The sequence below is a fragment of the Anser anser genome (assembly GCF_964211835.1).
Source record: "Anser anser genome assembly, chromosome: 9".
Lineage (NCBI taxonomy): Eukaryota > Metazoa > Chordata > Aves > Anseriformes > Anatidae > Anser > Anser anser.
In genome coordinates, this window is record NC_139729.1 from 13,844,381 (window position 1) to 13,871,074 (window position 26,694).

At 64.0% G+C, this 26,694-nt stretch overlaps 1 protein-coding gene across 27 annotated transcripts in view; it reads right to left on the reverse strand.

Annotated features, from left to right (window-relative positions):
• Positions 1 to 1,232: 1,232 nt before the first annotated feature.
• KIF1A (kinesin family member 1A) overlaps positions 1,233 to 26,694 on the reverse strand; it is a 37,853-nt gene continuing 12,391 nt past the window's right edge. For 2 of the 27 annotated variants that reach the window (XM_083849003.1, XM_083849027.1), the window contains 37 exons: positions 26,405 to 26,538; positions 25,248 to 25,327; positions 24,888 to 24,963; positions 22,825 to 22,904; positions 22,462 to 22,568; positions 22,177 to 22,260; positions 21,914 to 22,094; positions 21,759 to 21,831; positions 21,436 to 21,529; positions 20,757 to 20,905; positions 19,871 to 20,049; positions 19,633 to 19,770; positions 18,590 to 18,847; positions 15,441 to 15,559; positions 15,271 to 15,356; positions 14,827 to 14,965; positions 14,507 to 14,675; positions 13,988 to 14,078; positions 13,696 to 13,814; positions 13,464 to 13,519; positions 12,195 to 12,303; positions 11,867 to 11,933; positions 11,677 to 11,761; positions 11,311 to 11,416; positions 9,573 to 9,599; positions 8,151 to 8,174; positions 6,770 to 6,884; positions 6,494 to 6,627; positions 6,274 to 6,335; positions 6,009 to 6,154; positions 5,524 to 5,736; positions 5,333 to 5,410; positions 4,983 to 5,161; positions 4,695 to 4,841; positions 4,381 to 4,573; positions 4,184 to 4,305; positions 1,233 to 3,625 (listed from right to left, as the gene is read on the reverse strand). In XM_083849003.1, the coding sequence (XP_083705129.1) occupies positions 3,583 to 3,625; positions 4,184 to 4,305; positions 4,381 to 4,573; positions 4,695 to 4,841; positions 4,983 to 5,161; positions 5,333 to 5,410; positions 5,524 to 5,736; positions 6,009 to 6,154; positions 6,274 to 6,335; positions 6,494 to 6,627; positions 6,770 to 6,884; positions 8,151 to 8,174; positions 9,573 to 9,599; positions 11,311 to 11,416; positions 11,677 to 11,761; positions 11,867 to 11,933; positions 12,195 to 12,303; positions 13,464 to 13,519; positions 13,696 to 13,814; positions 13,988 to 14,078; positions 14,507 to 14,675; positions 14,827 to 14,965; positions 15,271 to 15,356; positions 15,441 to 15,559; positions 18,590 to 18,847; positions 19,633 to 19,770; positions 19,871 to 20,049; positions 20,757 to 20,905; positions 21,436 to 21,529; positions 21,759 to 21,831; positions 21,914 to 22,094; positions 22,177 to 22,260; positions 22,462 to 22,568; positions 22,825 to 22,904; positions 24,888 to 24,963; positions 25,248 to 25,327; positions 26,405 to 26,538 (4,262 nt within the window). In that variant the 3' untranslated portion in view covers positions 1,233 to 3,582. Of the gene's footprint in view, positions 3,626 to 4,183; positions 4,306 to 4,380; positions 4,574 to 4,694; positions 4,842 to 4,982; positions 5,162 to 5,332; positions 5,411 to 5,523; positions 5,737 to 6,008; positions 6,155 to 6,273; positions 6,336 to 6,493; positions 6,628 to 6,769; positions 6,885 to 8,150; positions 8,175 to 9,572; positions 9,600 to 11,310; positions 11,417 to 11,676; positions 11,762 to 11,866; positions 11,934 to 12,194; positions 12,304 to 13,463; positions 13,520 to 13,695; positions 13,815 to 13,987; positions 14,079 to 14,506; positions 14,676 to 14,826; positions 14,966 to 15,270; positions 15,357 to 15,440; positions 15,560 to 18,589; positions 18,848 to 19,632; positions 19,771 to 19,870; positions 20,050 to 20,756; positions 20,906 to 21,435; positions 21,530 to 21,758; positions 21,832 to 21,913; positions 22,095 to 22,176; positions 22,261 to 22,461; positions 22,569 to 22,824; positions 22,905 to 24,887; positions 24,964 to 25,247; positions 25,328 to 26,404; positions 26,614 to 26,694 lie in introns of all 27 variants that reach the window. The other 25 variants (XM_083849022.1, XM_083849026.1, XM_083849025.1 and 22 more) reach the window with 25 other exon arrangements.

The following is a 26,694-nucleotide window of genomic DNA, read 5'->3' on the forward strand; positions in this document are numbered from 1 at the left end:
AATCACAGAATCACAGAATATCCCGAGTTGGAAGGGACCCACAAGGATCATCGAGTCCAACTCCTGGCTCCACACAGGTCTACCCAAAATTTTAGACCGTGTGACTAAGTGCACAGTCCAATCTCTAAGAAGACTCCGACAGGCTCAGTGCCGTGACTGCATCCCCGGGGAGCCGGTTCCAGTGCGCGACCACCCTCTCGGTGAAGAACCTCTTCCTGATGTCCAGCCTGAACCTCCCCTGCCTCAGCTTGACACCATTCGCGTGGGTCCTATCACTGGTCACTAAATAGAAGAAGAGATCAGCGCCTTCCCCTCCACTCCCCCTCACGAGGAAGCTGTAGGCCACGATGAGGTCTCCCCTCAGCCTCCTCCTCTCCAGGCTGAACAGGCCAAGTGACCTCAGCCACTGGTCATACGTCTTCCCCTCTAGGCCCTTCACCATCTTCGTCGCCCTCCTCTGGACACTCTCCAACAGTTTCATGTCCTTTTTGTACTGTGGTGCCCAGAACTGCACACAGTGCTTGAGGTGAGGCCGCACCAGCGCAGAGCAGAGCGGGACAATCCCTTCCCTCGACCGACTAGCAATGCCGTGCTTGATGCACCCCAGTATATGGTTGGCCCTCCTGGCTGCCAGGGCACTCTGCTGGTTCATATCCAACTTGCCGTCAGCCACAACCCCCAGGTCCCTCTCTGCGGGGCTGCTCCCCAGCGTCTCATCGCCCAGTCTGTACGTATAGCCAGGGTTGCCCTGTCCCAGGTGCAGGACCCGGCCCTTGCTCTTGTTAAATTTCATGTGGTTGGTGATCGCCCAGCTCTCCAGTCTGTCCAGATCTCTCTGCAAGGCCTTTCCACCCTCAGCAGTCTACAACTCCTCCAAGTTTGGTGTAGTCGGCAAATTTGCTCAAAACACCTTCTAGACCTACATCCAAATTGTTTATAAAAACATTGAAGAGGACCGGCCCTACAATAAAGGATTGCTCCCCTCAACCCCTCAATAAAGGATCACTCCTCCTCACCCCCCAGTAAAGCTTCACTCCCCCTAACACCCCAATAAAGGATTGCTCCCCCTGACCCCCCCATAAAGGATCACTCCCTGACACCCCAGTAAAGGATCGCTCCCCCCAACCCCTCAATAAAGGATACCTCCCCCTGACCCCGCAGTAAGGGATCGTTCCCCCCGACCCCATAACAGATCACTCCCCAGCCCCCCAGTAAAGGACGCTCAGGCGGCTGCGTCAATGCCACATTTATTTCAGAACCGAACAAGCCTGGCGCACACGGGCGGCCGGGACCCGAAGCTCCAACACGGGGGTGTGGGGGCACGGGGTGGGGGCGCAGGACGGGGGCCAGGGCCAGGACACGGCTCCCGTCCCACGGGGGCCTGGGGCTGGGGGGCGGAGGCCGCCTCACACCTTGGGCCTCGCCGGGAGGAGGGCGGCACGCCGGGCCCCGCCGCGTGCTCTGCAGGTTGGCTGGCCTCAGGCACGCCGCGGGGGGACCGGGACCGCGGCCCCACAGGGCCCCCGGCCCCGTGTCTGGTCACTGGCAGACACCGGGCCCGTCCCTGTGGGGAGGGCTCCGCCGGGAGCTGCCTTCACCCCAGAGGAGCCTCCTCCTCCTCCTCGCCCCCTGGGCAGGAGTTTTGCCAAAATCCAGGACGAGGAAAACGGTCAAACGGGGAGCTTCTGCCTGAGGGCACGAGGGAATGGCCGCCCCCCAAGCACGGCTGTCCCCGTCCCCAGACGCCCCCGTCCTCCGTGTCCTCGCCATCTTACAAAGGAGCAAACGGCATGGAGAGACGGCCTCGGCCCCGACACACACAAGGGACAGCGTGGGGACGTGCGGTGGGGCCGAGGCTCGGCCGTGCTGTGCAAATTAAGGTCGGCTGTGAATGCGTGATGGCAAAGCGGGGCCCGGCGGGGGCCCGGGGATGTGTGGGGGAAGACGCCTGCCTTCCTGCCCGGAGCTGCGTGGGCTGCCCGCGGGAAGCCCTGAACTGAAGCACCCCCGCTTGGTGAAACGACCAACAAACGGAGACGGAGCGAGGAGGGACGCCGAGCAGGGGTGGCGGCGGCCGGGTGCTCTGCTGGGGAGGAGGAGGCCGCCGTCAGCGGCGGAGCCACCTCTGTCTGGGGGAGCCCCCCGCCAGCACGGCTCTCGTGCTGCAGCAGATGGAGTCATCTACGGAGGCGGGGGGAGGAAGGTGAGATTGCACTTCTGGAACGGAGGGAGAGGGCTACGAAAACGTCAGCTACAAAAGTGAGAAGCCCCGGCCCCTCTCCTCCCCAGCGAACCCAGCCCAGTGCCCCACGCTGGTCTCTGCGCTGCCCGCTCCTCTGCCTCAGCCCTGCTCTTCCTGCAGGAGGGGACAGCAGAGCCCTTGGGGGCGAGGGCGGCGAGGGGCCCCATGGCTGGGCTGGCTGCTCCCAACCCCGGCTCCCGGGGGTCTTTCTCGCACAGTTTTGAGAGCAGCCAGCCCGCCCGCCGTGCTCCCCAGCTGCCTGGCAGGAGGCCCCAGGGAGGGGGCAGCGGCGCGGCCGGCCAACGTGGGCCGAATTTCAGGCCCGGGGCAGAAAAAGGAGCCAAAACACAACATGTCCTCAGCACACGCCCACACTGACACGCAACCGTCCCACTGGGCTGCTTGGGGGAGGTTGGCTTGTCCTTGTGGACGTGGGAGCCCTGGCCACCGAAATTGGCATGCGTCCCCCTCCAGAGGTAGATGGGGCAGGGAGGAATTGCCTCGCTTGGGAAGACGTGGTGCCTTGGCCGGTCACCGCTCCTGGGAAAAGTAGTTTAAGCACTGGGGGGGGCAAAGCAGAGGGTCGGGGGAAGGACGGGGGGCGAGGGCGAGCACACTGCAGTCACCGGGCACGTCTGCACTGCAGGGGACAGGGGACAGGCCTGCTGCGCTCGGTCCCCTCTCCCGGGAGAGGTGTCCCCGGGAGAGGGGCCGCGGTGGCCCTGGCACCAGCCCGCCGCCAAGGCTCTCCCCGGCCCAGGGAAGGCGTTGTCCGGGGGCCGGGACCCAGCGTGTGGGATTTTATGATGTAAATAGAAATAAATACTTTATAAATATAATCTTAAACTACTGACACCTGATTTTGCCCTGCCATCTTTTGTCGACACAATAAATTAGGAAATCCCCATACCTAAACTACTGCTTTCCCTTCACGTGGAAGCAATTCCTCCTGATTTCTCACCTCTGAGCTTTACAAGACGCCTACCTCTGTAGATCAAAGACCAGCTTTTAACCCAATCTACCCTCCTTGCTCCCTCCCCTCCGAAAGGAACCTTTCTGGAGCGTTACAGGTTGTGTGACATGACGGCCACCCATGAGGGGATGGGCAGAAGATCACATGCACACGAGAAATCCTGCCCAGGCGGGACCGGGCGTTTGCAGCTACGAACAGAAATGAGTTTCCCCCGTGAAGGTGTAAATCGAGACAGATCCTTCCATGGAGCAGGCAGCTGGGGCAGCAGATGGTGTGAGAGATCAGACGTTAACATGGGGACTCTTGAGGCAGAATCAGCTATCTTGATCCTGCTGGCAGACGGATGAGGTGGAGGGTGTTTTTCAGGTTAGATTCTCATCTGGGCTGTTCTCCTTCTGGACAGCTTGGATCTGATTCGGAAACCGAGAAACAAAAGAAGTCAGAGATGTGGAAAGGGAGATTTGGGGTCCCCTGGGTGCAGGCTGGTGCTTGAATCCAGCCAGAGCCAGCAGGGCAGGGGGTTAACAGCAGCACTCTTTTGCCAGAGCTCGTGAATTTCTGTGCATTTATTCCTATTCTCCTGCTCCTGCAGCCTGAGATGATCTCAACAAGTTCTTGAGATGATCTCAAGAAGAGCAAAGGCTCAGTGTGCTGCGTGTGCGCGTTGCTTTGAGCTCAGTCTCTGTACCAGCCAGGACCTGGCTCTCAGTTAAGCGGGGAGGAACGACCCCTCGCAACTCCAAGGGGGCAGAGCTGAAATCAAAATGAACACGACCCAAACTCTGCCTGCTGGGAGCCTGTCCCAGGCAGGCTCAGGAGGCGCTCCCTGTGCTTGGCCAAGAAGGACAGCAGCTCGCCAGCCTGAGGACAGCACGGGGACAGCACCTACCAACCCCCCTGGCACCGCAGACCCTCCACTGAAGCACGGACCTGCCCCCCATATCGGGGGCTTCCACACACCCCCTTACCTTATGGACCCAGCCAGGAGGGGGTTGAAGGCGTAGAGCCAGTCGTGCATGTCCTTGTCACTGCTTGCCTGCAGCAGGATGCCCCGGTGCTCCGTGCACACCGCGAAGGTGTTGGGGGTCTGCTGGGGGAGAGCCGGGGGTCAGCCCCTTGCCCTACGGCGCGGAGGCTCCCCCCTCCCCGCAGGGGCTGCACCCACCTTCAGCATGGCCTGCTGGTCCTCGCTGTACTCCACTTGGGCCTTGGAGAGGTTGAGTATGGCCCTCTCCACCGAGTCCTTGTCCGAGTTGTAGATGTAGACGTACGGGCGCCTGACCACCACGAAGCGCTTCACCCACCCGTTGGTGTGGGGCTCCAGGAAGTGCAGGTAGCCCTTTTTGGAGACGATGGGGCTGCAGAGGGGGGACAGTGAGAAGGTGGCTGTGCTAGGGCGCTGTGCACCCTGCCCGAACGCACCAGCTGCTCCCCCTGCCCCTACTGGGGTCCTCCCCTGGCCTCCCCAGTGGCTCCTACCTGACCCGGATCTCCTGAATGTCGGGCACCAGCAGACGCTGGGGCTCCTTCTCTTCCTCAGGCCGGCGGGCTGGGGACTTCTTCTGCTCCCCTTCCACCACAGGCTCGAGGTCAGGACTCTCCACCCTAGGGGAGACCTGCAGGGCTCTGGGTGGGAAGGAGAGAATGGGGTTGGAGGAGGAGTGCAGAACGGAGGACACCCAGCAGCCACGACCGCGTCTGAGGGGTACGGCCGCCCTGCTCGGTGGACAACGGGGAGTCGGCCCGACCTCCTGCCCACCCTCATACCTGACTTCCACGGCATTGTAGCGTCCTTCCACCAGCGATGGGCAGGTTGAGGAGGGGGTGAGGGTGGTGACCCCGAGAGCTGACATGGAGGGATCTCTCATCAGGGTCACAGACATTTCAGACAGCTGTGGAGGAGCGGAGGTGTGGACTGGAGTCTCTGCCCGAGGCCGGGCACAGCTCTGGCCGGGGCAGGGAGAGGAACATGCATATCGGTGCTCTGAGAGCATCCGGGCGAGCAGAGGGTGGCAGCGGGGCCACCCACCCATGCCCTGCCAGCCCAAGTCCCCACGCATCCCTCCCGACCCTTGCCAGCCCCACAGACCCCAAAGTTTCCCTCGCCGCCCCGGTACCTTGCTCTCGCTGGCGCTGATGCAGACGTGGCTGTGGCTGTACTCGCGGTTGAAGGTGTGCGTGAGCAGGCGCAGGCACTGCGGGCGGACAGGGAGGATGGTGGGGCAGGAGGCACCTTCCTCCACCCCGCCACCTTCCTCGCTGCGTTACTGCCGCCACCCGGGACCCCCCCCCGGTTCCGGGGCGCTACCTTCACAGCCAGCTCCTTCTGCCTCTCGCTGGGGGTCTCGGGCAGAGAGCTCCGTCCCTCCGGGGCCCCGTCGGCAGACAGCGGGGAGGAGACGCAGGAGGTGCTTCGAGACTCGGAGTCCTCGCTGGAGCACGGGGACAGGCTCTCCAGGCCCAGCCGCTGGGTGGTCTCCAGCTTCTCACGCAGCAGCAGGTAGTGCCTGGTCTTCTCCACCTGGGCAAGGGCGGCCCCGCTCAGTGCCAGGCCTCCCCACACCCGGCTCGGGGGCATCCTTTAGGAGAACGCGCTTCCCACGCCTCGTTAACCCAGCCGCTCGGTAGCTGTGGGTCTGCTGGCACCCGGCTAGCAGCGGCGCAGTGGGGACGGAGCCGAGCGCAGCCCCGTGCCCCCCAGCTGGGGCACCGGGGTGGGGAACGCCGGGTGCGTTCGGCGCCCACTGCTGCAGAGCGCGGTCTCAGCCCGGCGCGGCCCTTCCCAGCCCTTACTTCTTGCAGGAGGCTGAGTTTCTCCAGCTCCCACTGATGGTCGAGGATGAGGCTGTCGCTGCGGGGCCGCCAGCCGGCCAGGTTCTCCTCTCCCCTGACGTAGGCTACGGAGGTGTCCAGCACACGCCGGCGACGCCTCTGCATGCCTGTGGGGACAGACGCACAGCTCGGGGGACAGACACGGGGATGGGGGGGGGACGGACGCACGGCTCCGCAGCTCGTACCGCAGCCCCGCAGCGTTTGAAGGCAGAAGCAGGGCACCCACCTGGACTGCCGGCATCCGCCACACGGCACAGGCTCAGCTCGTAGACGCCCGTCACACGGTTGCTGAAAGCGAAGGGAGGCGTCACCTGGCCGTGTGCCCCGTCCCCACACCCCGAGGGTGTTCCCCACACGCTGCTCCAGGGCAGCTCCCGTCCCGTGGGTGCTGGCGGCATCGCTTCCCCCCAGTCCTCCCCCCAAAAAACCCAGGAGGGTGAGGGTACCTCTCTGAAGCCCGCAGGCTGCCGCTGCCGAAGAGGTTGCGGATGGAGCGGGAGGCAGGGAGCTTGGCGTCGCGGGAGTAGAAAACCATGCAGAAATCTTTGGTGATGACGGCGGGCTGGGTGCAGTTCTCCATCTGCGGCAGGGTGGGGAGAGAGGAGAGCAGAGGAGCATCAGTGTCAGTCAAGGGGGGGGCGGGTAAACCCCAGTGGCACCCCGACAGTGGGCGAAACGCCAGCCCCTGTTTGCATTCCAGCTGCACGGAGCCAGATCCTTGCCTCGATGTATGCGGAAAGGGTGATGTAGATTTTCTCCCGGTACGGGGTGACGCGGTTGAGCAGCAGGGAGTTGTGCATGGAGCTGTCCCACGCCGTCTCAAACTGGTAGAAAGTCCTGCCGAGAAAAAGCAGAGCCGCTGAAACGACCCCCCCGAAACTCGGGCCAGCGAGCGAGGAGACGGCCCCCCCCCACCCGGCAGCACTGCGGCAGGCCTGCGGGGACACACGGGCATGCACGGGACGTTTGGGGACAGCCACTCCGGGGGATGCAGGCTCAAGGCAAAGCCGAGGCAGGATGGGTGCAGCGGGAGGGGGACACGGCGCCCTCGCAACGGGAGCGGGCGCAGGGGTCTGGGGTGGCGTGGGGGGCTCAGCTGGGGTGCAGGGCAAGGCGGGGGGGTGGGGACAGAGGGGCAGAGGAGGGAGCGTGTCCCCAGTGCTCGGGGTGAGCTGTCACCCCGAGCACACCGGGGCCAGGGCCCTGCCACCCATCCTGGCACCCCGGGAACGGCCGTCACGGCTCGGGTGACGATGGCTGGAGCAGGAAGGGGGGAGATGCTCGGCACAGCGGGGAGCAGCTCAGCGGGGGCAGCCCCCCCCCCAGCCTGTGGGACCCGGGGACCGCCATTCGGTGCCCGTGGGGCTGCCTCCCCCTGCTCTTGCTGTGCCCTGGCTGCTGCCCGCAACGTCCCTGCTGGCCGCCCCGCTCCCCTCGCTGCGTTTTCCATCTCCCCACCTCTGCGCTGGGGGGGCCGGGCAGGAGCCTGCGGGGTGAGCACTGGTGGGACCCCACAAAGGACGGTGCAGAGCAGCGGCTGCACTTTTGGGGTGGGAGGACGGGGGGGAAGCAGGAGGTGTCTCAGGGTCAAGAGCACTGGAGACCGCAGCGTCACCCCCCCGCTGCTGGAGCCCCCCGGCTCCGGCCCCCCGCGGTCACAACGGGCCCGGGGCTGCCCCAGCCCCGGTTCCTGCGTGAGCACCCTCAGGAAGCTGTGGCACAACGGCGGCACGGCAAAACCACGTCCGGGGGGGGCAAGCAGCAACGCGGCGAGAGCCAGGGCTGTGCTGGGGCCAGGAGCGGGGCTTTGGCTGCGCCCGGGGACGCGCTGCCACCGCCCCTGCTCGGGACGCCACGCTGCGCAAGAGCGAGTGGCGCTCTGGAAGGCGTCGCGTACGTGGAAACCACATGAGACAGAGTCGAGGCGAAGGATCGCTTTTCAGACACAGACCACTCGAGAAGAGAGAGCTCCCAAGGGAGGAGGATATCAGAGAAGAGGAGAGTAAGGGGAAGGGGGGAAGAGAGCAAAAAGCAAAGGAACGAGGCGAAGGAGAAAGAGAGAAAAGCAGGAGGGACCAGACCGAGCGAGTACACGCGAAATACCTAGTGTCATTTCCGAATGAAATGCTATAAGTAGAAGGCAACCCAGGACAAACACACACACACGTACACACACAGAGAAACGAAACGTCAGAAAGCGTCGTCCGTACAAGGCCGCTGCCGACACGCGCCCTGCGGCACCCGCTGCGTGGGACGGGGCGCGCAGGGAGGGAGGAGGAGCAGCGCGGCGCAGCGGCTCTGCCCGGGGGCTGCTCGGGGGACAGGGGGAGCCCAGCAGAGCCCGGTGACCGTCAGCATTCAGCTCGAGGCCCGCGCCGTGGGACAGAAATTTCACGTAGGAAATTCCCCAGCAGGCGCAGTGGCCATTCCCCATGCCACGGTGGCCATTCCCCGTGCCACGCGGGGCTTTGACACCAAGCTCTGCATCGTCACTCGCGTTCCCCTGATTGCTCCTGCTGGCACAGCCCCCAAATCAGGGGCCCAAAAGAGCTCAGCAGGGCAGTCCCGAGGTTTACCCGCTTTAGGGATGTTGCGGAAAGCCCTCTGCAGCCCCGGACCTTCCTCCCTGAACTCTGCCCTCTCTGCAGGACCCCTGCGGAGGCAGTGGGTCTCGGAGCAGCCTCTCTGCTCTCCTGGGGCCTGAAAGGTGTCCGCGGCCAGGCCTGGCAGGGCAGAGCAGCTCGCCTGCCTCCGCCCAGGCAGCGGGAGGGGGTTTCCTCAACCTTCCCTGCCACACCAGGTGAGCGTCACCCTGCAGCAGCCTCAGAGCCCACGGGCAGCGCCAGGGCGAGCCCACGTGCTCCTGCGGCCATCTGTGCCGTCCCCGAGCACCCTGCTGGGACAGGGTGCCACCGGAGGGACAGACAGACAGACAGACAGATGTCCCCCAGCATCCCCAAGCGGGACCGGCCTCTGGATGCTGCAGGTGGCACTTGGCAGACCCCGGCCCCAGTCTCCCCGATGCAGCCACCGTCGCCACCCCGCTGCACCTACGCACGCAGCAGGGCTGTGCGGGCGCTGGCAGCCCCCCCAGTGGCTGCGGGGCGTGCATACGACACGCACACGCTCCCACGCAGCCCAGCACCCAGCACGGGTCCCCAGCACCCTCCCCACGCAGGGCTGGGGCAGGAGCAGGGGGGACGGAGCCACGGGTCCCTGGCCGGATGCCGGAGAGCAGCGAAGTGAAAAGGCGAGAACAAAACCAAAACCAGGCGATGGGAGCACAGGCCAGCGAGAGCGAGAGCGAGGAGGAGCGAGATCGCGATCGGAACAAACAGCAAAACCCGCGGGGAAGGGGCGGCGTGAGAGAGAGGTGCCCGGGATGTGGTGAGAGGAGGAAGACGTGGAGGGGGGGCTGGAGACCCAAGTGCCGCCACCGGCGGGAGTGAGAGTGCTGAGGTGCGGGGGGGAGAGAGGGAAAGAGCAGAGGGGGGTGGAAAAAAAACCAATGGAAACAAATAATACCTAGGCATATCCGAATCAAGAAACTGCCTGCGAAAACACAAAACAATCACATGGTTAGTGTGGGCTCGGATGGGCAGCGGCAGCAGCGGGTTTGGAGAGAAGCAAGGAAGGCTCTTGGGCGCCGCCCGCCGCACCCCAGCGCTGCCCGGGCATGCGGCGGGCAGGAGGGGGGGTCCCGGGGAGCGCCGAACGTCCCTGCGGGGCGGCCCCGCTCCTGCAGCCGGCGGGAGGCTGCCCCAAAAGGCCCGGGAGGCTGCGGGAGATGGGCAGAGGCAGGGCCCGCTGTCGGCGATGGAGGCTGCGTGGCGGCCGGTAGCAAAGCAGGGAGCAGAAGCAGCCTGGGAGGAGGGCGAGGCGGGCGCCGCTCTGCCCGCTGCCGCCCTCGGCCTCGCGTCCCCGGCAGGCGTCTGGGGTCGGAGCATGCAGGACCGCGGCGGGATGGAAGCGCGGGGTTGCTGCAGCGGCCCCTCGGCATCTTGCTGGGAGCCAGCGTCCTCCGTCCCCCGCCGTGCCAGCCGGCACCCGCCGCTGCCCCCCAGCCCCGCGCCCGGGCTCCCCAGGGAGACGGCGGGTACCCCGTGGCCCCGCTGCGGGGCTTGCTCCCAGGCAATGCCCCCAGCAGGTGGGCGAGACCAGCTCCCGCACACCCCACGTCCCCGCCTGCCTGCTCCCCTCCCCGAGCACCCCCGGGAGATGCGCGGAGCCTCCTGCCCCGCACGCGGGGGAAGGCGGGAGCCACGTTCCCTCTGCCTGGCTGCACCGGGGATGCCGGAGACGAGATCTGGCAGCACCCCAGACAGCAGAGGCTGATGCACGTCAGGGCAGCCCCGCGAGCCTGGCTGTCGCATCCGCCCGGCCCCTTGACATCTGGCAACAACCGCCATGGCTCTGCCGGTGTGAATCCTCCTCGCCCCGCCGTCCCAGGCCACCAGCCTCCTGCCTGGCCTCGCTTTGCTGTCCCAACGGGTGTGACAATGCCCGACGCTCACACGCGCACCCCGGCCCCGTGCCTGGGCGCTCCCTGCCTGCACTGCAGGGCTGCACCTCGCAGCCAGAGCGTTGTCACCGAGACACCAGCCTCCCCGGGGAGGAGTGACCCAGCGGTCCCAAAAATGAGGGGAAAGATGGTCCTGCTGCCATCCGGGATGCTCCTATGCCAGGAACTGTGCTCCTATGCTGGGAACTGCCCTGCTCACTGCTCAGGACCGGCCTCCGCCGCTCCCCGAGCCACCAACGCCCAGCCTGACTCTCATCCCCAAATGTCACAGCACCCCACATGCACACGCTCCGACCACGTGGGGTGGCCACAGCACAGCCTCGGTGCGGGGACAGCCCTGCCAGGGCAAGCGTGAGGGGCTTTCCCCCATGGCCCCAGACGCCACGGGCACGAAGCAGCATTTCCAGCCATTTAGCCAGGACACAGGACAGTCTGTGGCAGGGTCAGCACAACCTCCTGTCGCCGTCACTGAACAGGACCCTGACCCCGATACCCCCCATGGCCACCCACGGTCTGGAAGGGCCTCAGGGAGGAGGAGGAGGAAGGGGGCTGGTGTCCCAGGCTTTGGGGGCTCTGTGAGACCCTCTGCAGCTTGAGAAAAGCAGCATCCCCCCCCCCAAAAAGCAGCAAGGGCCAGCAGGACCCTGCAGAGGGGCTCAGAGCGCCCAAGGGAGAGGGGGGTCCCCACATCTCCCCCAGTGCTGCAGTAGGGGGAAGAGCAAGAGAAGCAGTGGCACGCACCGGTCATCCTGGGAAGGATGGATGTAGCCAGAGGACAGGATGTTCAGGGATAGGATGTTGGGGTCAATGAGAGACTCGTCAGCTTCTGGGGTGTTCCGGATCCGACCTGCAAATGCAGCACAGGGACCCGCTCAGATCCCCCGCCAGGGTCCTCGTGACCGGCGTGGGTCCCCCTTGCGTCCCAACTGGTGCCCAGGACCACGATGGCCCTGTGGTGGCACACAGGGAGCAGTCACCTCTTTGCTATTTCAATTGTAATAGCAGGCAGTAAGTGGGAAAGGGAGAGGGAGAAGAGGAACAAATCCCTAGCGGTGTGGGGAGGATTTTGGGGGGAGCTCCGATGCCGCCCCTCCCAGCTCTGCTTACCCACAACCAGCTCCCGCACTTCCTTCCAGCGGATCAGGCTGCCCGTTTCATGCACCAAGGTGACGGTGATCCTCCTCTGGATACCCTGAGACCCCCCGAGGCCAGCGAGAAAAGGGCAGTGGTCAGTACAGAGCCTGGGCAGCGAGGCAGGAGCCAGGCAGGGTGCAAGAGGGACTCGGGGAGGGAATACCTGGTGGAGCAGGAAGGTGCCGTGGCACGGCATGCCTCCGCGGTGGTCCACAACGGCCGGGATGTAGCTGGAAGAGAGGATAGAGGTGGGACACGGCTCTGCTCGTGTGCCCAAGCCCACCACGCTTCTCTTTCGCCACGGAACCGCACGCAGGCGGCACCGTTCACCCAGAGAGGGTGCCAGGGCACCTCGCGTCCCCAGACACTCCGCACACCACCACCGGAGCAACTGATCCCGAGGGAGAAGGAATCCTCGCTGCTCGGGGGTGCCCCTGGGGAGCTTGCACATGCAGGCGTGACCGTGCCCGGGGCTCACAGGCAGGACTTACTCGCCGTTGGCCTCCAGCTCGCAGATCTCGAAGAAGACCATCAGGTCGTACTTGCACTGGCAGGGTCCGGCACTGGGACGAGTCATGGTGCTCAGTTTGGTGGCAGGCACTGCAGCGGGTGGGAAGGACGACTTAATGTCGAGGCAGGGAAGAGGGAGGCTGCTGCTGAAGTTTGGAGCCCGGCACATAGCAGCAAGCAGGGGAAGGCAGAGCAGGCACGGGAGCTGGGGTCAGACAGGCGGTGCCAGCAAGCAGGGCAGCAGCAAGGCAGAAGGCAGTGGGGGGGGGACACTAGTCCAGGGGGACACAGCCCCATCCTGGGGACCTCGCTGGCCGTCGTGTGCTTCCTCCCGCTCCCAAAGCAGAGCAGCGAGAGTTCAGGATGGGGCTTCCCCCAGAGACACCCATCCCAGCCCTGCAGCCCCAGCAGGTGCAGGGACAGGGCCCAAACCACGCAGCACCGCTCCAGCACCAGGGGAGCAGCTTGTGGACAGCCGGAGAGGGGCGGCCGGCGCATATCCTTTGGTGCTGGAGCGGGATGCGGGCAGGCATCACAGCAAACCACCGCACTCGGCCGAACCAGAGCAACTCGGGTCTCAGCAGCCAGAGGCAGCGGAGACTTGCCCAGCCCCTGCAAGGGCGGCTTCAGGAGCTCCAGGCACTGTGTGCCCCAGGGGACGGCTGCGGCAGGAGACCCGAGGAGCCGCTGGCCCTGCTACAGCCCCGTGCGGGCACGAACCCGGCTTCTGCGCCTTCCCGACTGCACGGTCCGTGGCGGGCAGGGGCGGCGGGCAGGCGGGCTCCTCCATGCCGTGCCGCAGGAGGGAGGTAGCGGCGGTGGCGGCTGCCAGCACGTGCCCGGAGAGCGTGTCCAGGAGCGAGCCCGCCAGAGCAGCTGGCACCGAGCACCCAGTGAGCCGGAGGGGTTTGGTGTGCTCTTGTGGGGAGGGAAGGAGGGAGGGAGACAAACAGAGAGGCCAACACAAAGCAAAGCGGTTACACACAGACACTCAGCACGAGGGAGGGGGACCACGGGGCTGCCGTGAGCACAAGGGAAAAAGCGCCTGCAAAGGGGTTTGCGTCAGCCGTACACTGAGCGAGTGGGTGCTGAAGGGCCTCCGGGTGCTGTGGTGCACAACACATTTTGTGACGCCCCCTCAGGCCCTGCCCTGCAAGCCCATGGCAAGAGGGCGCAGGGAGCGGGGCGCAGCAGGGGACCTGGTCTGCAGCCTGGGGACTGCAGGAGAGGGGCAGGACGCGGTCTCCTACCTGGCTTGGAGAGCGGCATCACCCGCGGGAAGTGGCGCCGGGATGGCCTCAGTGGGCTGTAGAGAGAACAGGCTCGGATAAAAGCACCCGCGGCAGGAACTGGCAAGGGGTCCCCAAATCCGGCCTGGGGCCACCTTCCTCCGCACCCCTGCGAAGCCAGGGTGCTCTCCCAGCCCAGCCCCGCGGCACCAGGGGAAGGCAGAAAGAGCGGCACGTGGCCAGGGGCACCCACCTGAGGACGTCCTTGCAGAGAGGTGGGAAGGGGTGTTGCTGATAGTGCCCAAAAACTTCAAATACAATCGGCTGGCTCTTGATGTACTCGATGAAGGACTTGGTCACCTCCACAGCAATCTGAGAGAGAAAAAGCATGCAGCCGTGCTGCCTGGTTTAGAACGGGATGTGATGCGCTGAGAAAACAGGCACTGGGGAAGAAAGGGCTGCTCTGGGGAGAAGATCTGCCTGACACCCTAGGGAGACGCCAGCAGCTGAGGGGGTGAGGGGGTGCCCAGAGGCAGGGTACTCACGTTTTGGACGTGGTAGAAACCCAGCGGCGGCCCTCGCCCTGTGTTCTTCAAGGGCTCTGTTGAAAAGGCCTCGTCGTGGCGATGGATGAAACTGCAAAGGGAAGGGAAGGTGTTCGGGGGCTGCAGGACAGTGCAGCAGCTGGGTGTGAGGGAACAGGGAGGGGAGAGAGGGTAGGGGCCAAGCCTGCGCCCCACACAGGGCTGTGTCCTGTCACCTGGCCTGGGCTGACACAGAAAACCTGCCCCACGCTAATCTGCAGCCCCCCAGCACCTATCAGACGCTGTCTTCAGCTTTCACCAGTGACCAAATGTGTGTCCAGGCTAACACGCACGCTCACCCTGCACCTCTTGGTTTTGCCTCCCCTTCCATGAAAGCCATGGAGCGGAATTAAGGACGAGAGCAGAGCGTGGGATGAAGCTCCCAGCGCTACCCCTGCCTGCCTCCTCCTGGGGCAACCCGAGGAGGCGAAGGCCAGAGCGTGGAGGGAGAAAATGGGCTGGGGGCCACCGTGGTCTCACTTGAACTGGCAGAAGATATCTGCATATTCTGCTGAGATGCTGGAGGCTTGCAGGACAGTCACTCGGAAAGTGAAGATGCTGCCCAGCTTCAGGTGGTCCAGAGCTGCCTCCAGGGGCCCATCCATTGTGGACTTCTCTGGGCTGTCCAGGAGAAGGTCCTCTGGTGTCACTGCGTGGAGGAGAGAGCCCTCGGACATCAGGAGTTGTCTTCCTGACGCCCGCCAACAGCTCTGCACTGCTGCTGGGCGTGAGCTGCCAGAGGCGGGGGCTTGCAGTGCTCAGATGGCCCCGGCGGTGAGTGCGGGTGGCTCGCCGCTCACCTGCGCAGGTGTTGTTGTTGACTTCGTCGGCGGAGGGCCCCAAGTCACTGATCTGCCCCTGGCCTTCGACGATGCGCAGCTCCTCCTGGGAGGTTCCCGAGCGGGACATCCCCACGGCGGGGCAGGACTCGGACTGGAACTGCAGGGGGGCGATGGAGAAGCGTGCCTGAGGGAGGCCGGCGGCGCCGCCACCGCGGTGCCGAGCACGGGTACGGCCACACGGGCAGCTCCGGCTCGTCCGTCGCGCCCCACAGCAGCCCCCCCAGGACAGGGCTCCTCGAGCAGCGGGACCAGGGCCAGATGTCACCCGGAGCGTGCTTTGCACCGCCCGATGGCTGGGATGGGGCAGAGAGCAGCACGCTCCTTCAAACCCCAGGGGACAAGCATGCCTCGGAGAGCAGCGGCTCTACAGACAATGCCCCCGTGCCACCGCCGCGGCCGTACCTTCTCAAAGTGCTGGTCATCGAAGGATATCTTCGCCGTCCCCGACTGCCGCACTCCGGAGCCATAGTCCGGGGCCTCCTCGTCGGCTGGGGGAGGAAGGTGCCGAGGCGTTAGCGGGGGGGCCCCGGGGGAACGCGCGGGCCGAGGCGACGCGGGGCCTCGCCTCCTACCTGAGATGGCCTGGACGGCCACGCGCAGGAAGCCCTTCACCTCGCCCTTCTCGCTGACGATGGCCACGCGATGGACCAGGGGCACGGGGTACAGCAGGTTGCTGAGGTACACGAAGGCCCTGCCGGGGGGGAAGCGACACGGGGAGCGCCGTCACCGCCCCCGCCCGCGCGTCCCCAGGCGCGGGTGGCGGCCGCCGGCGGCCGGGTCCCAGGTCACCACTGAGGCCGCGACGGCGCTGCAAAGCAAAGCCATGAGGGGCAGCCAGGGCCAGCGCGGGGCAGGGAGCAGGCGCGCCTCGCCGGCCGTCCCCTCCGCTGCGGGCGGGAGCGCGTCCTGGGGAGGGGAGGGGATGGGACTGCGCCGGTGCCGCAACAAGCCGGGAGGAGGACCGTCGTGGCAGTGACGAGCTGGAGGACGGGGGCAGGAGGTGCTGTGAGAGAGCTCGGGGGTGCTGCGGAGGCAACAGGGAGCGGGCGAGGCGAGGCCAGGGTGGGGAGGGAAGGGGCGAGGGAGGGGAGGGAGGAGAAGGTCCTGCCTGGGGCCCCGGAGCCTCCAGAGGTGAACCTGCCCTGGGCGGCGGTGGCTGGAGGTGGCTGGGGAGGCTGCGTGGCGTGGCTGGTGGCACTGGCGGCGTGCACGTGTCCCCCGCCCCGTCCTGCCTGGGGCCTTGGGGTCCCGGGCCACCCGCTGGGACATCACCGGGCGAGGTGCCACCCCGGGGCTCCGAGGTGACAGCTGAGCTCCCGGCGGCCTCCTCCTGGCGGTCGGGCTGGGGACAGGCACGTGGCCGTGCGGTGCTCCCCATCCCTCAGGTGTTCGGCCTCCTCTTGCTGCCTTCCTCACGCTGGCGGCCAGCTGGCTCGGTGCCTCCCTCCCCGGCTGCAAGCTGGGGACCGATTTTGGTCCTTTCTGCCCAAGTCGCAGCGTTTCTTCTGGCGCAGCGGTGGTGGAAGCACGCCGTGCCCTCGGCCCTGCTCTCCTGCAGCATCCTTGTGCTCCGTGGTCAGGATCCTGATGGCACCCGCCGGGACACGTCGGCTTTGGGAGGCTCCCGAGGGGGCTGCAAACATCTCCAAGCAGCTTGGCTTTGCTGCTCACGGCTTCCTAACCTCGCAGGCATCCAAACAGCATCCGAAAGCTCGGCAGGGCTCTTGCAGGAAGGCCGCAGCCCTGCACGTGAAGCCCAGACCTTGAGGTTCAGAGGTTCTCCCTGCTGCTGTAGCTCCGGCCGACCTCAAACCGCTGTCTGAGCCTTTTTCCACCCAAAGAGACTCCACGAGGGACTGAGGCACGGAGCGCGATCCCCCGCCAGGCGTCCCTGTCTTGCCCCATCTCTTCGTGGAGGCCAGCAGGGCCGAGGGGCTGGAGCAGGCACGGGCTGGGGAGCGCCCGCACGTCTTTCTCCTGCCCCAAAAACACCGGGCAGCTCATCGGGATGAAACCGGAGTGAGGTGGGGGGTGAAGGAGGAAGGGAAAGGATGGAGGGGAGGGAGGGAGGGAGGAGGAGGAGGGCAGGGAGGAGGGGGACAAGTGTGTCACTAGAGGAAGGAGGGCAGGGACACTAACCACAAGATTGGTGAGGTGCAAAGATGGCATGCTCAGACCAAAGAAAAGCCTTTCCAAAGTAAGACAAAAGTGAAATAACCCCAATTTTCGCTAAAGCTTTGGAGAGAGAGAGCCAGCAGCTAAAAACAAAATTAAAAAAAAAATGAAAGAAAGAAATAAAGGAAAAAAAATAATCAAAGACAAGGATCCAATCATAAACCAATCAAAGCACACTTCACAAGAAATGTGGCCAGCACAGCTGCTGCGCGGGGAGCCAAACCCGGGGCAGACTCAAAAGAAGTTGGGAGAGCCTGAGGGGACGACCTGGGGGACCGTCCCCCCGGCACAGAGCGGGGCCCGTGGCCATGGAGGCTTGCTCGGCAGGTCGGTGGGTTTGTTTTTGAGGTGCCCCCAAGAGTTTTGGTTTTGGTTTTGCTTTTTGAAAAAAAGGAAAAAAAGAAAAAGGAAAAAAAAAAGGGCGGAAGAACCCAGCTCTTTCGGTCTGAGGCTGCAGGGCTCTTACCCCACCTCCTCCCTCTCTGCCTGAGCTGCTCTGTCTCCTCCCCACCTCGCTCCCCGCGCCCCAGGTTTTAACACAGCGAGGAAGAGCAGCCCTGGTGGGGGGGCCGCCTTCAGTGAACCCTCCCAGCCCCCGGAGTGGGGGCTCCGGGTCCTGCTCCGGGCACACGTCCCCTTGTCCCCTTGGGAAGACTTCTGCAGCAAAACCAGGGAGGCCAGCATCACCCTGCCCGCATCGGGAGGGCGTTTTGGGGATGGGTGACTCGCGACTGAGTCTCAAGGCACAGCCGGAGCCTGAGGGGTCGCTCCAGGCCAAGAGTGACTGAGCCCAGGGCTCTCCTGGCAAACAGGGAGGAGAAATCGAGGCTCTCGTCCATTCCTGCTCCTGCAGCCCAGATCCCTGTGTGCCGCCACCCCTGAGCATCCCCCGTGCTGGCGGCTGCCAGCCTGCGGGAATAGCCCTGAGCTGCTCATGGGGCACAGGCAGCAAGAGAAAACTGCTTTCCAGAGTCCTCCTTCCTGATCCCAGGCTCCCCTCACTCCCATGGCTCCCCCGAGCCACCTGAGCGCCCCCCGGTCACCCCAGGGGCTCAGGCAGACTGGCACAGCCCCGTTTCTCCCTGCTGCGCTGGGACAGCTGCGAAACTTGTGGCCTCACAGCACCTGCACACCGCTGCCCTGGGACAAAGACGCAGAGCTGCGCGCTCACGGTCTTCACTGCGACTGGCAGGAGGTGACCCTTTCAGGGACAAAAAGGCCCCGACCCCATAGCACAGGTCCTGCAGCACATTGGATGCCAGGGAAACGGTGACCTGATGTTTTTGGGGGCTGCCCAAAGCAGGGACCTGCCTAAGGGGTCTCGCGCTGGGTCAGCGCGCTCACTCTGCCTCCGCGGTCCCTGTGCCCTCGGCGCCGTGCTCGCCACAGCCCTACCTCGGTGGCCCCGGCCGCGGCAGCTCTCGTGGCCAGCCAGCCACCCCTGCGCCCGTGGGATGCCCTGGAGGTGGGGGTCGTGCCAGAAAGCAGTTCCCTCATGCGAAAGAGCTAGTTCCTTCCCGGCATGCTCTCCTAAAACCTCACCAACCTTCCTACTAAACTGAACAGGGGGGAGCGGTCGTAAAACGGATCCCGGCCATCACACAGCGGGCACTCCGGAAAGATGTCTTCCTCCAGGTCCTCCGCCTCCTCCTCCTCCTCCTCCTGCCCCTCGTGCTGCTCGTCAGCAGGCTCGGTGATGTCGGAGTCGGGGTTCGAGAAGGTAGGGGAGGGGGTGAGATCAGCCATGCGCTCGCTCATGCATGTGTTGAAAAGAGGAGAGCTGTTGCAGCCAGAGATATCTGAACTAAGGTTAGTACAACAAGATAGAAGACAGGTTAACACCAGCTGTTCCAAACAGAGAGAGCAAGAATAGGAATTTTGCTTTGCCTTTTTTTTTTTTTTTTTAGTTTGGTTTGGTTTGGTTTGGTTTCTGCTCAAACCGAGGGATGTCGGGAAACAGAGACCTGCCCGTCCAGCACATCTTTAAAGGAAGCCACCAACGGCCATCAGCTATAAAGCGTAGAAAAAAGAGTGACCCAACAAACTGGTGCAAACACGGGGATTCCCGTCGCTGGCTTTGCAGGCAGTGCAGCGCAGCGGGGACGGAGCACGAGACACGAGGCTGGGCGATGCCCCACCGCCGAGGGGAATCCCGCTGCCGGCAGTGCCACGGCATGGGGTGACACCTCTGCGGCACACACGTCTGTGTGTCCCCGCCGGGGCGGCCTGTCCTCGCCGCCGGCACCGCGCGGGGAGCACATGGAGACGCACGGCACGGGCGGCACAGACAGATGCTCGGACGCGAACACCTACGGCTGGGCTCACAGACAGGCGGCAGGCACGGTGGCACGGGCTCTCCGCCCACCCCTGCCTGCAGCCCCTCTGCTGGCTGTGCCCTCCCGCAGCTGGCAGCCCCTGCGGGGTGGCACCGCTCCGTGGCAGGCAGGAGGGTGACCAGCCACCGCGGGGTGCCAGAAGCAGGCGCGGCGGGGCCGTCGCGAGCAAGAGGACGGCTTCCTCTGGCAGCCGTGCTGCCCCAGGGGGACGCCGTGCCCCTGAGCTGCGTGTTGGAGGAGACAAAGCGCTCACCTGCCAACCAGCCTGAACCACGGGAAGCGGTCGTAGAAGGGATCTCCGCCGGTCACCACGTTGTCGCAGTCCTCGATGACGCTCGAAGGCACTTCTGCTGCACGGTCGTACATTTCGCGCATTAGGTCCAGGCGCTGCCTGCGGGCACAGGGACACCGGGTGGCTGTGAGAAACCAGGCAGGGGCCGGCCAAGCCCTCCCACTCTAAGCCAGCCCCGCGTGGGCATCTCTTGCCCCACCTGAGCTTCTCCAGGGTCCAGTAATGCGTTGCCCCGTTCTTCTGGTCCTGCACCTCCACAGCCACGATGGTCCGGGGGAATGGCCGCTTCTCCCGGTCCTTGGCAGCATCAGGAGGCAGCAGGTCGGGAGGGAGCGGCGAATACAGCGTGTCCGTCAGGAGGACAAACTGAAACTGGACCTGGAAGGGGGTAATGAGGGATGGCGACCTTGCCAAGAGGACCATGGCACCGTCAGCCTGGGCTGTCCGTGGCATGTCCCCGAGCAACAGCCAACCATGCACGCTTGTCTGGCTCAGGGCTCTGCTGTGGGTGCCATGCAGAGTCACGGAGCAGCCCTAGGACCAGGCTGACAGGCAGAGGAGGAGGACTGCACACCGTCCTGTCTAACAGGAAAACTAAAAGTGGCCTTCAGCAGGCTCTGATGGAGGACAAGGACGGGCCCTGCAGCAGGGCTCACCCTGAGATGTGGCATGCACTAAACGCAGGAACACTTCAAAAGGCAGGCTCAGAAATTCGTGCAAGAACTGCGTAGGGTTAAACACAGAAACGCTGCCCCTGGGTGAGGAAGCTCCCTGAGTCCTGAGTGAGGGGCAGCCAGCCCTGCTTCCCCCTTGGCCTCTGCCCTTCCCGCCCTGCTGGAGCCACTTCTCTCGGGCTTCCCAGGCATCGCCGCATGGGGACATGCCCAGCTGCGTGACGGGGATGTGCTGCAGCCACCCGCTCTGGACTCTTAGCTCCCTGCCAGCACACAGCTTTGCGCCCGCTCGCTAAGCCTGCAGTGGCAAGCAGCAGCACCGTGCGCCCTCCAAAACCCCAGGGGATTCGCTCCCCACAACGCCGTGGCGGTGACAACCAGAAGCTTTGGCTGGCAGTAGCAGGCACCCACCTTTTTCTTCAGCTCCACACTGATGGCGTTGGCTTCCTTGAGGAAGATGGCGTTGCCCCACAGCAGGTCACGGAGGGAGGTGAACTGGTACCACTTCCACTTTCTGAAGGCCCAGAGGGCGAGCTCGAATTCCCGCTCCGTCCACTGCACTGTGGGATGCAGAGGGACAGTCACCACACGCGCCCCGCGGCCAGGAGGAGGACACGGCACAGAGGTGCCTGCGTGCACAGCACTTCTTCCCACAAGGAGCTTCTGTGCCCCACCGCGGTGCCGTGGAAGCAACGGCAATGCAGCCCTACCCTCCCCGCCGGCACCTGCTCGGCCATCAGGCAAAGGAGGCGGGGAAGGGGTTCGGGTGCAACAATGGACAAACCCATCACAAAAAACCCTCCCGGGGACTTCTTACTGACTCACCGAGGTGCTCTGCACCCAGTTGTTGCACTGAGTTTTTTTGTTTGGTTGTCTTTTTGGTCATTATTCTAAATCCATTCTCTTACCGATTTTCTGGCTGTTTTTTATTAATGCCTCCTCGAAAGGGCTGACAGGATGGAGGTGAAACTCAGACCGTACCATCTCCCCTCCCCAAATGCATCTGCAGGTAACATCAGCGCACAGCACGCAACACAGCCAGGCTGCCCACCCAACTCCTTTCATCCCTCCTTCCTCACCAAGCACTCACCTTCATCTTCAGGTTCTTCTTCTTCCTCATTGGCCTCAGGGTAATACCTAGAGTCCATCTGCTTCTGCAGAGCCTCCAATTTGCTCTCATAGTCCTGGGGAAAGCAGGGAGAATGATGCAGCCCACAAGATGTGATCTTCAGCCAACATCTGCACATCCCCCCTTCCCCTGCAGCCTCCTCCCTCCTCCAGGTCCACATAGCTGGGCAGCCCCAGGAACGACGTATGGGTTTGCTGTCATCTTGAAGATGCACCAAGCCACCCCACAGAAATTTCTGCTGGGGCTCGGTGGTGCTCAGGGAGGAGCCAGGCCTGGCCACCTACCAGCCTCTGCTGCTCCAGAAGGTAATTGGCCTCCTCCCTCTCCCGCCGGTACTGGTCCTCCAGCTCCTGCAGCCTGGGAGGAGCGGGGAAGATGGGGATGAGCGACCTGGGCTTCTTCCCTCCCCTTCCTCCCAGCCCCAGCCCCACCTCCCCACCTCTGCTCCATCTCCTGCTTCATGTCGATGCCCTGCTTCTCCAGCAGCTCTCTCTGGGCAAAGGCCCAGTCCACGGGCTCAGCAGGTGTCTCCGCACACGGTGTCCGCTCCCGCTCCTGCCGGGCCTGCTCGGGGTGGTTGAAGCGGAAGACGTGGCTCTTCCCCATGATGATCCGGTTTCCTGCGGTGGGGACAAGGGCTCAGGTTTAGGGGCAGGGAACCCGCGCGGGGTGGCGGGCCGGAGCACCCTCCTGGGGACCCACCTGACCGCAGGACGCTGGGCTCCGTCACCTTTTTGCCATTCACATAGGTGTCGGCGCCTTCGCAGGGCTCCAGGGTCACAATCACTGCGTGACAAGCGGCAAGTGGAGGGGCAGCCCCGCGTCCCCGGGCGCATCCCCACCACCGCAGGCAACGAACGGGGCTGGCAGCAGCGCTTGGCCAACCTCACGTCAGCCACAGCAGGCCCCAGGACTAAGAGGGGGGGATGAACCCTCCTAGGTCCAGGATGAGCCTGGGCAGCTGGAGCCCCTCGGGACAAGCAGTACCTTCACCGCCCGTCCTTGTGTCGCTGCGGAAGAGGCAGTGCTCTTCCTTGATGAAGTGCCCGCTGAGAACAATGTCCTGCCTCTTCTCTGCATCTTCCCGACCAACCCTGCCGGGGGAGAGACAGCTTGAGCCGGCTCCGTCCTTCCTCAAACCAGCCCCTCCGTGAGGCTCCACCCAAAAATATCCTCTGGGCTCACACCAGCAGCCCTTGGTGCACGGTAAGACTAATGTCCCCCATGAGGTTTCCCCGGACACGCATTTTTCCCAAGCGGCCACACCACTTTGGGGATGCCTGGGGAAGGTGCAGGAGGGCAGGTGCCCACCAGCACTGAGATACGGGCTCTGCAGGACCCGGCCCTCACCTGGTTATCCCATCCTTGATGTAGTAGAGAAGGCACTCAGACATGAGCGGGTCCTCGTTCAGGTTGACCAAGTGGGGCGTCTGGGGGAGGCAAGGACAGAGTCACCCCGGTGCACGGCAAGCCCCCAGCCTCGCCACGGGGCCCCCCAGCTCCTGCAGCTGCCCCGACCTAACCCAGCGTGGACAAAACGAGGGCTGGCCTCCAACTCTGCACCTCTACACGCTTCCCTGCTTTCTTCTTCCGAGGACCGAGGTCTGGGCAGCTTTTCCTTGGTTGCTTGGGAAACTTCGTGTTGTAAGCAGGCCCAGCACGGAGCTGGGAGCTGTACGGGGAGTCCTTGAACGGAGGTGACTGTGTGTCTGCTACGATAAGCAGATAGCCAGGTGCTATCCCAACCCCCAGCTCCGTCACAGAAGGTGAGACGGAGACTCTTCCTTTACAGCAGCTGTTTCAGGACAAGAGGAACTAAAAGCCCCTGCTTCCCTCCACGGATGGCACGGGGACAGATGAAGCACCCAAAGGAGCAGGTCCCAGCCCGGAGGTTCATCCGGAGCCAGCAGCAGAGACCTGAAGCCTTGCCCCAGGATTGCACTCGCTGGTCTCCCTCCTGTGGGTTCCCTCCCACCGTGTTCCTCCCACGAGCCACAGCCACTTTGCTTCTGATGAGAGGGAATTTACTCCCGGGGCCACGGAGCCCTCCGACCGCAGCCCGCTTGGCTCGTCCCACTGCCAGCTGCTGCGATCGCGCCTTCAACCGGCAGCAAAGTCCTGGGAGTATCAACGGGTGAAGCTCAGAGTTTCCCAGAAATAAGAGACACAGGAAGAAATGTGGTATCAGCCTGCTGGCACCCAGCATGCAGAGGTGTCCCCGTCAGGAGACACCCTGATGGATGCAGGGGACTCACTCCAAACAGTGCAGGAGAGCTGGAGGTGAAGGGAAACGCAGGCTGTCCTCCACGGCGGCTGGCAGGAATAACGGGCCACAGCACGTAACCTGCAGACCTCTGGGCAGACACGTAGCCCCTGGGTCTGACACAGAAGCTCTGGGACTGTTTTAGTTTGCAATTTCACTCCAGATTTGCAAGGTTTGGGGAAACGGTCACCCCAACGATGGCATATGGCAGGGCAACAATGCCCGGCTAGGTTTTGCTCTCAATCCAAATGGGTTTTGCAGGCCTTCAGTGCTAACTTTCCTTGCCAGCAGCTGGAGAAGTCAGGGCAGTTGTCACCCACCAGAGAGCCGAAGAGCAAGTCGGCACCAAGACCAACACAGCAAGGCCACCTTCCGGACCAACCTGCTTTGGGGAATAAACCCCCACGCTTCCTACGCACACATCGGGGGGCCTAATGGGCAGCGGCTGCGACGGCAGATGGAAAACAAAGACAGCAGTGTAAAACCTGTCGGAAGAGCCACGCCGAGGTCCCAAAGGGCTCGTTGCTGCTTGTCCTAGCAGGGGCTGGGGGCAGACCCTGCTCTCCTTGCCCTGCACGTCTCGTAGGACGCTGTCTGCCAGGGGCACTTAGCCCACTGCAGGCGCGGGGTGCCGAGGAGCAGCAGGGCTGTGCTGCTGCTGCTGGCGCCTATCAGGGCTCGTGGCCAGATGAGCTGCTGGGGGCACGACCAGCTTTTGCTCCAGAAACGCTCTCTGGGATGCTACATAAAACAGCGGTATTTAATGCTCCTGAGCCTTCGTTTCTCGGCGAGGATGCAGGGTGCATGCAATACCCCAGGGTGTTAACAGCTGACACAGAGCCCAACGCAGCCACGGTTCCTGAGGCTCACCGGTGTCCCCTGGGTGGGGACGGCATCCTCCACGTGCCAGGTGATGGGGAATGACATTGAAAATTTAGCCACGCGCTTCTATCGAAACAGCCCAGGGTGGATGTACAGGGGTGGCACTGAAATGTCCATCACGGGTTTCATAGCAAGGAGAGGTCAGTTAACACCTCTGAGAGCTCAAGGGAAATATTTGAGGCTGGCCAGCAGTGGCAAGATAGGTTTGAAGGGAACCGCGTGGGTACAAACCCGCCCTCATTTGCCAGGGAAAATAAGACAATCCTACCTTTTTAGGAGAGAAAACACCCAGGGTGCCTCCGTCCTCCCTCATGGCCACCCCCATCTCGGCCAGCAAGGCTTCCCTGCAGGAGCAGCAGGAGCAGAGGTTGTCATAGACACTCTGGACCCCACAGCCACCCGCCACCACCCACCGCATGTCCCCACTGGTGGTGATCCAGCCTGGGCGATGCCCCACGCCCGCCGGGTGCTGCAGCCCTGTGCAGAGTAGCCAGGGCAGGGCTGGAGCCCACGTGGAGATGGTGGATGGTGCTGAGGGGCCTGGGGGGCACCAAACTGCCCCCATCCCGTCCCACGTGCCGAGAGGCTGCAGGCAAGCAGAGGGTCAGGCGCAGGGACCCCGACCCACCTCTCCATCCGGATTGCCTCTGTCCTGCGCAGCTTCTCCTCCCACGTCTCGTTCAGCTCGGCAATGATCTTCTCTGTTTCCTGGCGGGGTGAGCAGGGCTCAGCATTTTGTATGGTCCAGCGACCTGTGCACCTGGGCTGGGCGCAGCCCCCGAGGGAGCCGGCCCTGCTCTCAGGCTGCTTTCAAGGGGCTGCGGCAGCGCTGCGCTCGCATTTTCCCTTCACCCCCTCGCTCTGCTGGGAGTGCTTGTCCCACAGCAAAGGCAGCCCCGGCTGGACCCTGCTGCGCCAAACCCACTCCCTGTCCAGGGCACCTCGTGGCTCTGTGTCCATAGGATCACAGAGTGATAGAGTCTTCTGGGTTGGAAAAGACCCTCAAGGTCACCAAGTCCAACCATCAACCTGACATACCGAGTCCCATCCCTAAGCCCTGTCCCTAAATGCCACATCCACGCATCTCTTAAATACCTCCAGGGATGGTGACTGCACCACCTCCCTGGGCAGCCCGTTCCAACGCCCAACCACCCTTTCTGCTCAGAAATCCTCCCTAATGTCCCATCCAAACCTCCCCTGACACGACTTGAGACTGTTTCCTCACTTGTCCTACCACTTGTCACCCGAGAAAAGAGACCGACACCTCGCTGCGACCTCCGTTCAGGCGCTTGTAGAGGCTGGGGGGGGGCTCCAGCCATTTCCAGCAGGGTCCTCCCCACCTGCAACTCGCTGTCCTCGTAGCCAGGCCCCGAAGCTGGACGCAGCGCTCGAGGTGCAGTCTCACCACAAGGGGACAACCACCTCCCCGGTCCCACTGGCCACGCTGTTTCTGACGCAGGCCAGGATGCCGTCGGCCACCTTGGCCACCCGGGCACAGCGCTGGCCCACGCTCGGGTGACTGTTGACCAGCACCCGCGGGTCCTTTTTCTGCTGGGCAGCTTTCCAGCCACTCTCCCCCGAGCCACAAGGGGGTTGTGGTGACCCAGGCACAGCACCCGGTGCCCGGCCTTGCTGGATGTCGTGTGGCTGGATGCGGCCCAGGCAGCCAGCCCATGCCGGTCCCCCCGCAGAGCCCTCAGGCAGATCACCGCTCCCGCCCAGCCTGACAGCCCTCTGTCCGCTCGCTTCCAGAGGGAAGAGGAGCAGAACACGCCAGCCTCCTACCTTAAGCCTTTCGATGGCCTCTTCGCTGCCTGGAGCAAACATGATGCGCTCGTGGAGGCTGGCAACAGAGGCGGCGCGGCTGGAGAGAGCTGACAGGGAGGAAGAGGGGCTGATGCCGGCAATGGCGTTGGTCACTGTGGAGAGATTGTCATGGCGTTGGCTCAGCTCTGCCCCGCTAGTGCCATTATTGTTCTCAAAGTCGGACACATCTACGGGCGGGGAAGGAGAGGGACGGGACGGGGGGAAGACACAAGGGCAGGAAGAAGGAAGAGAGAGAGAAAGAAGATAGA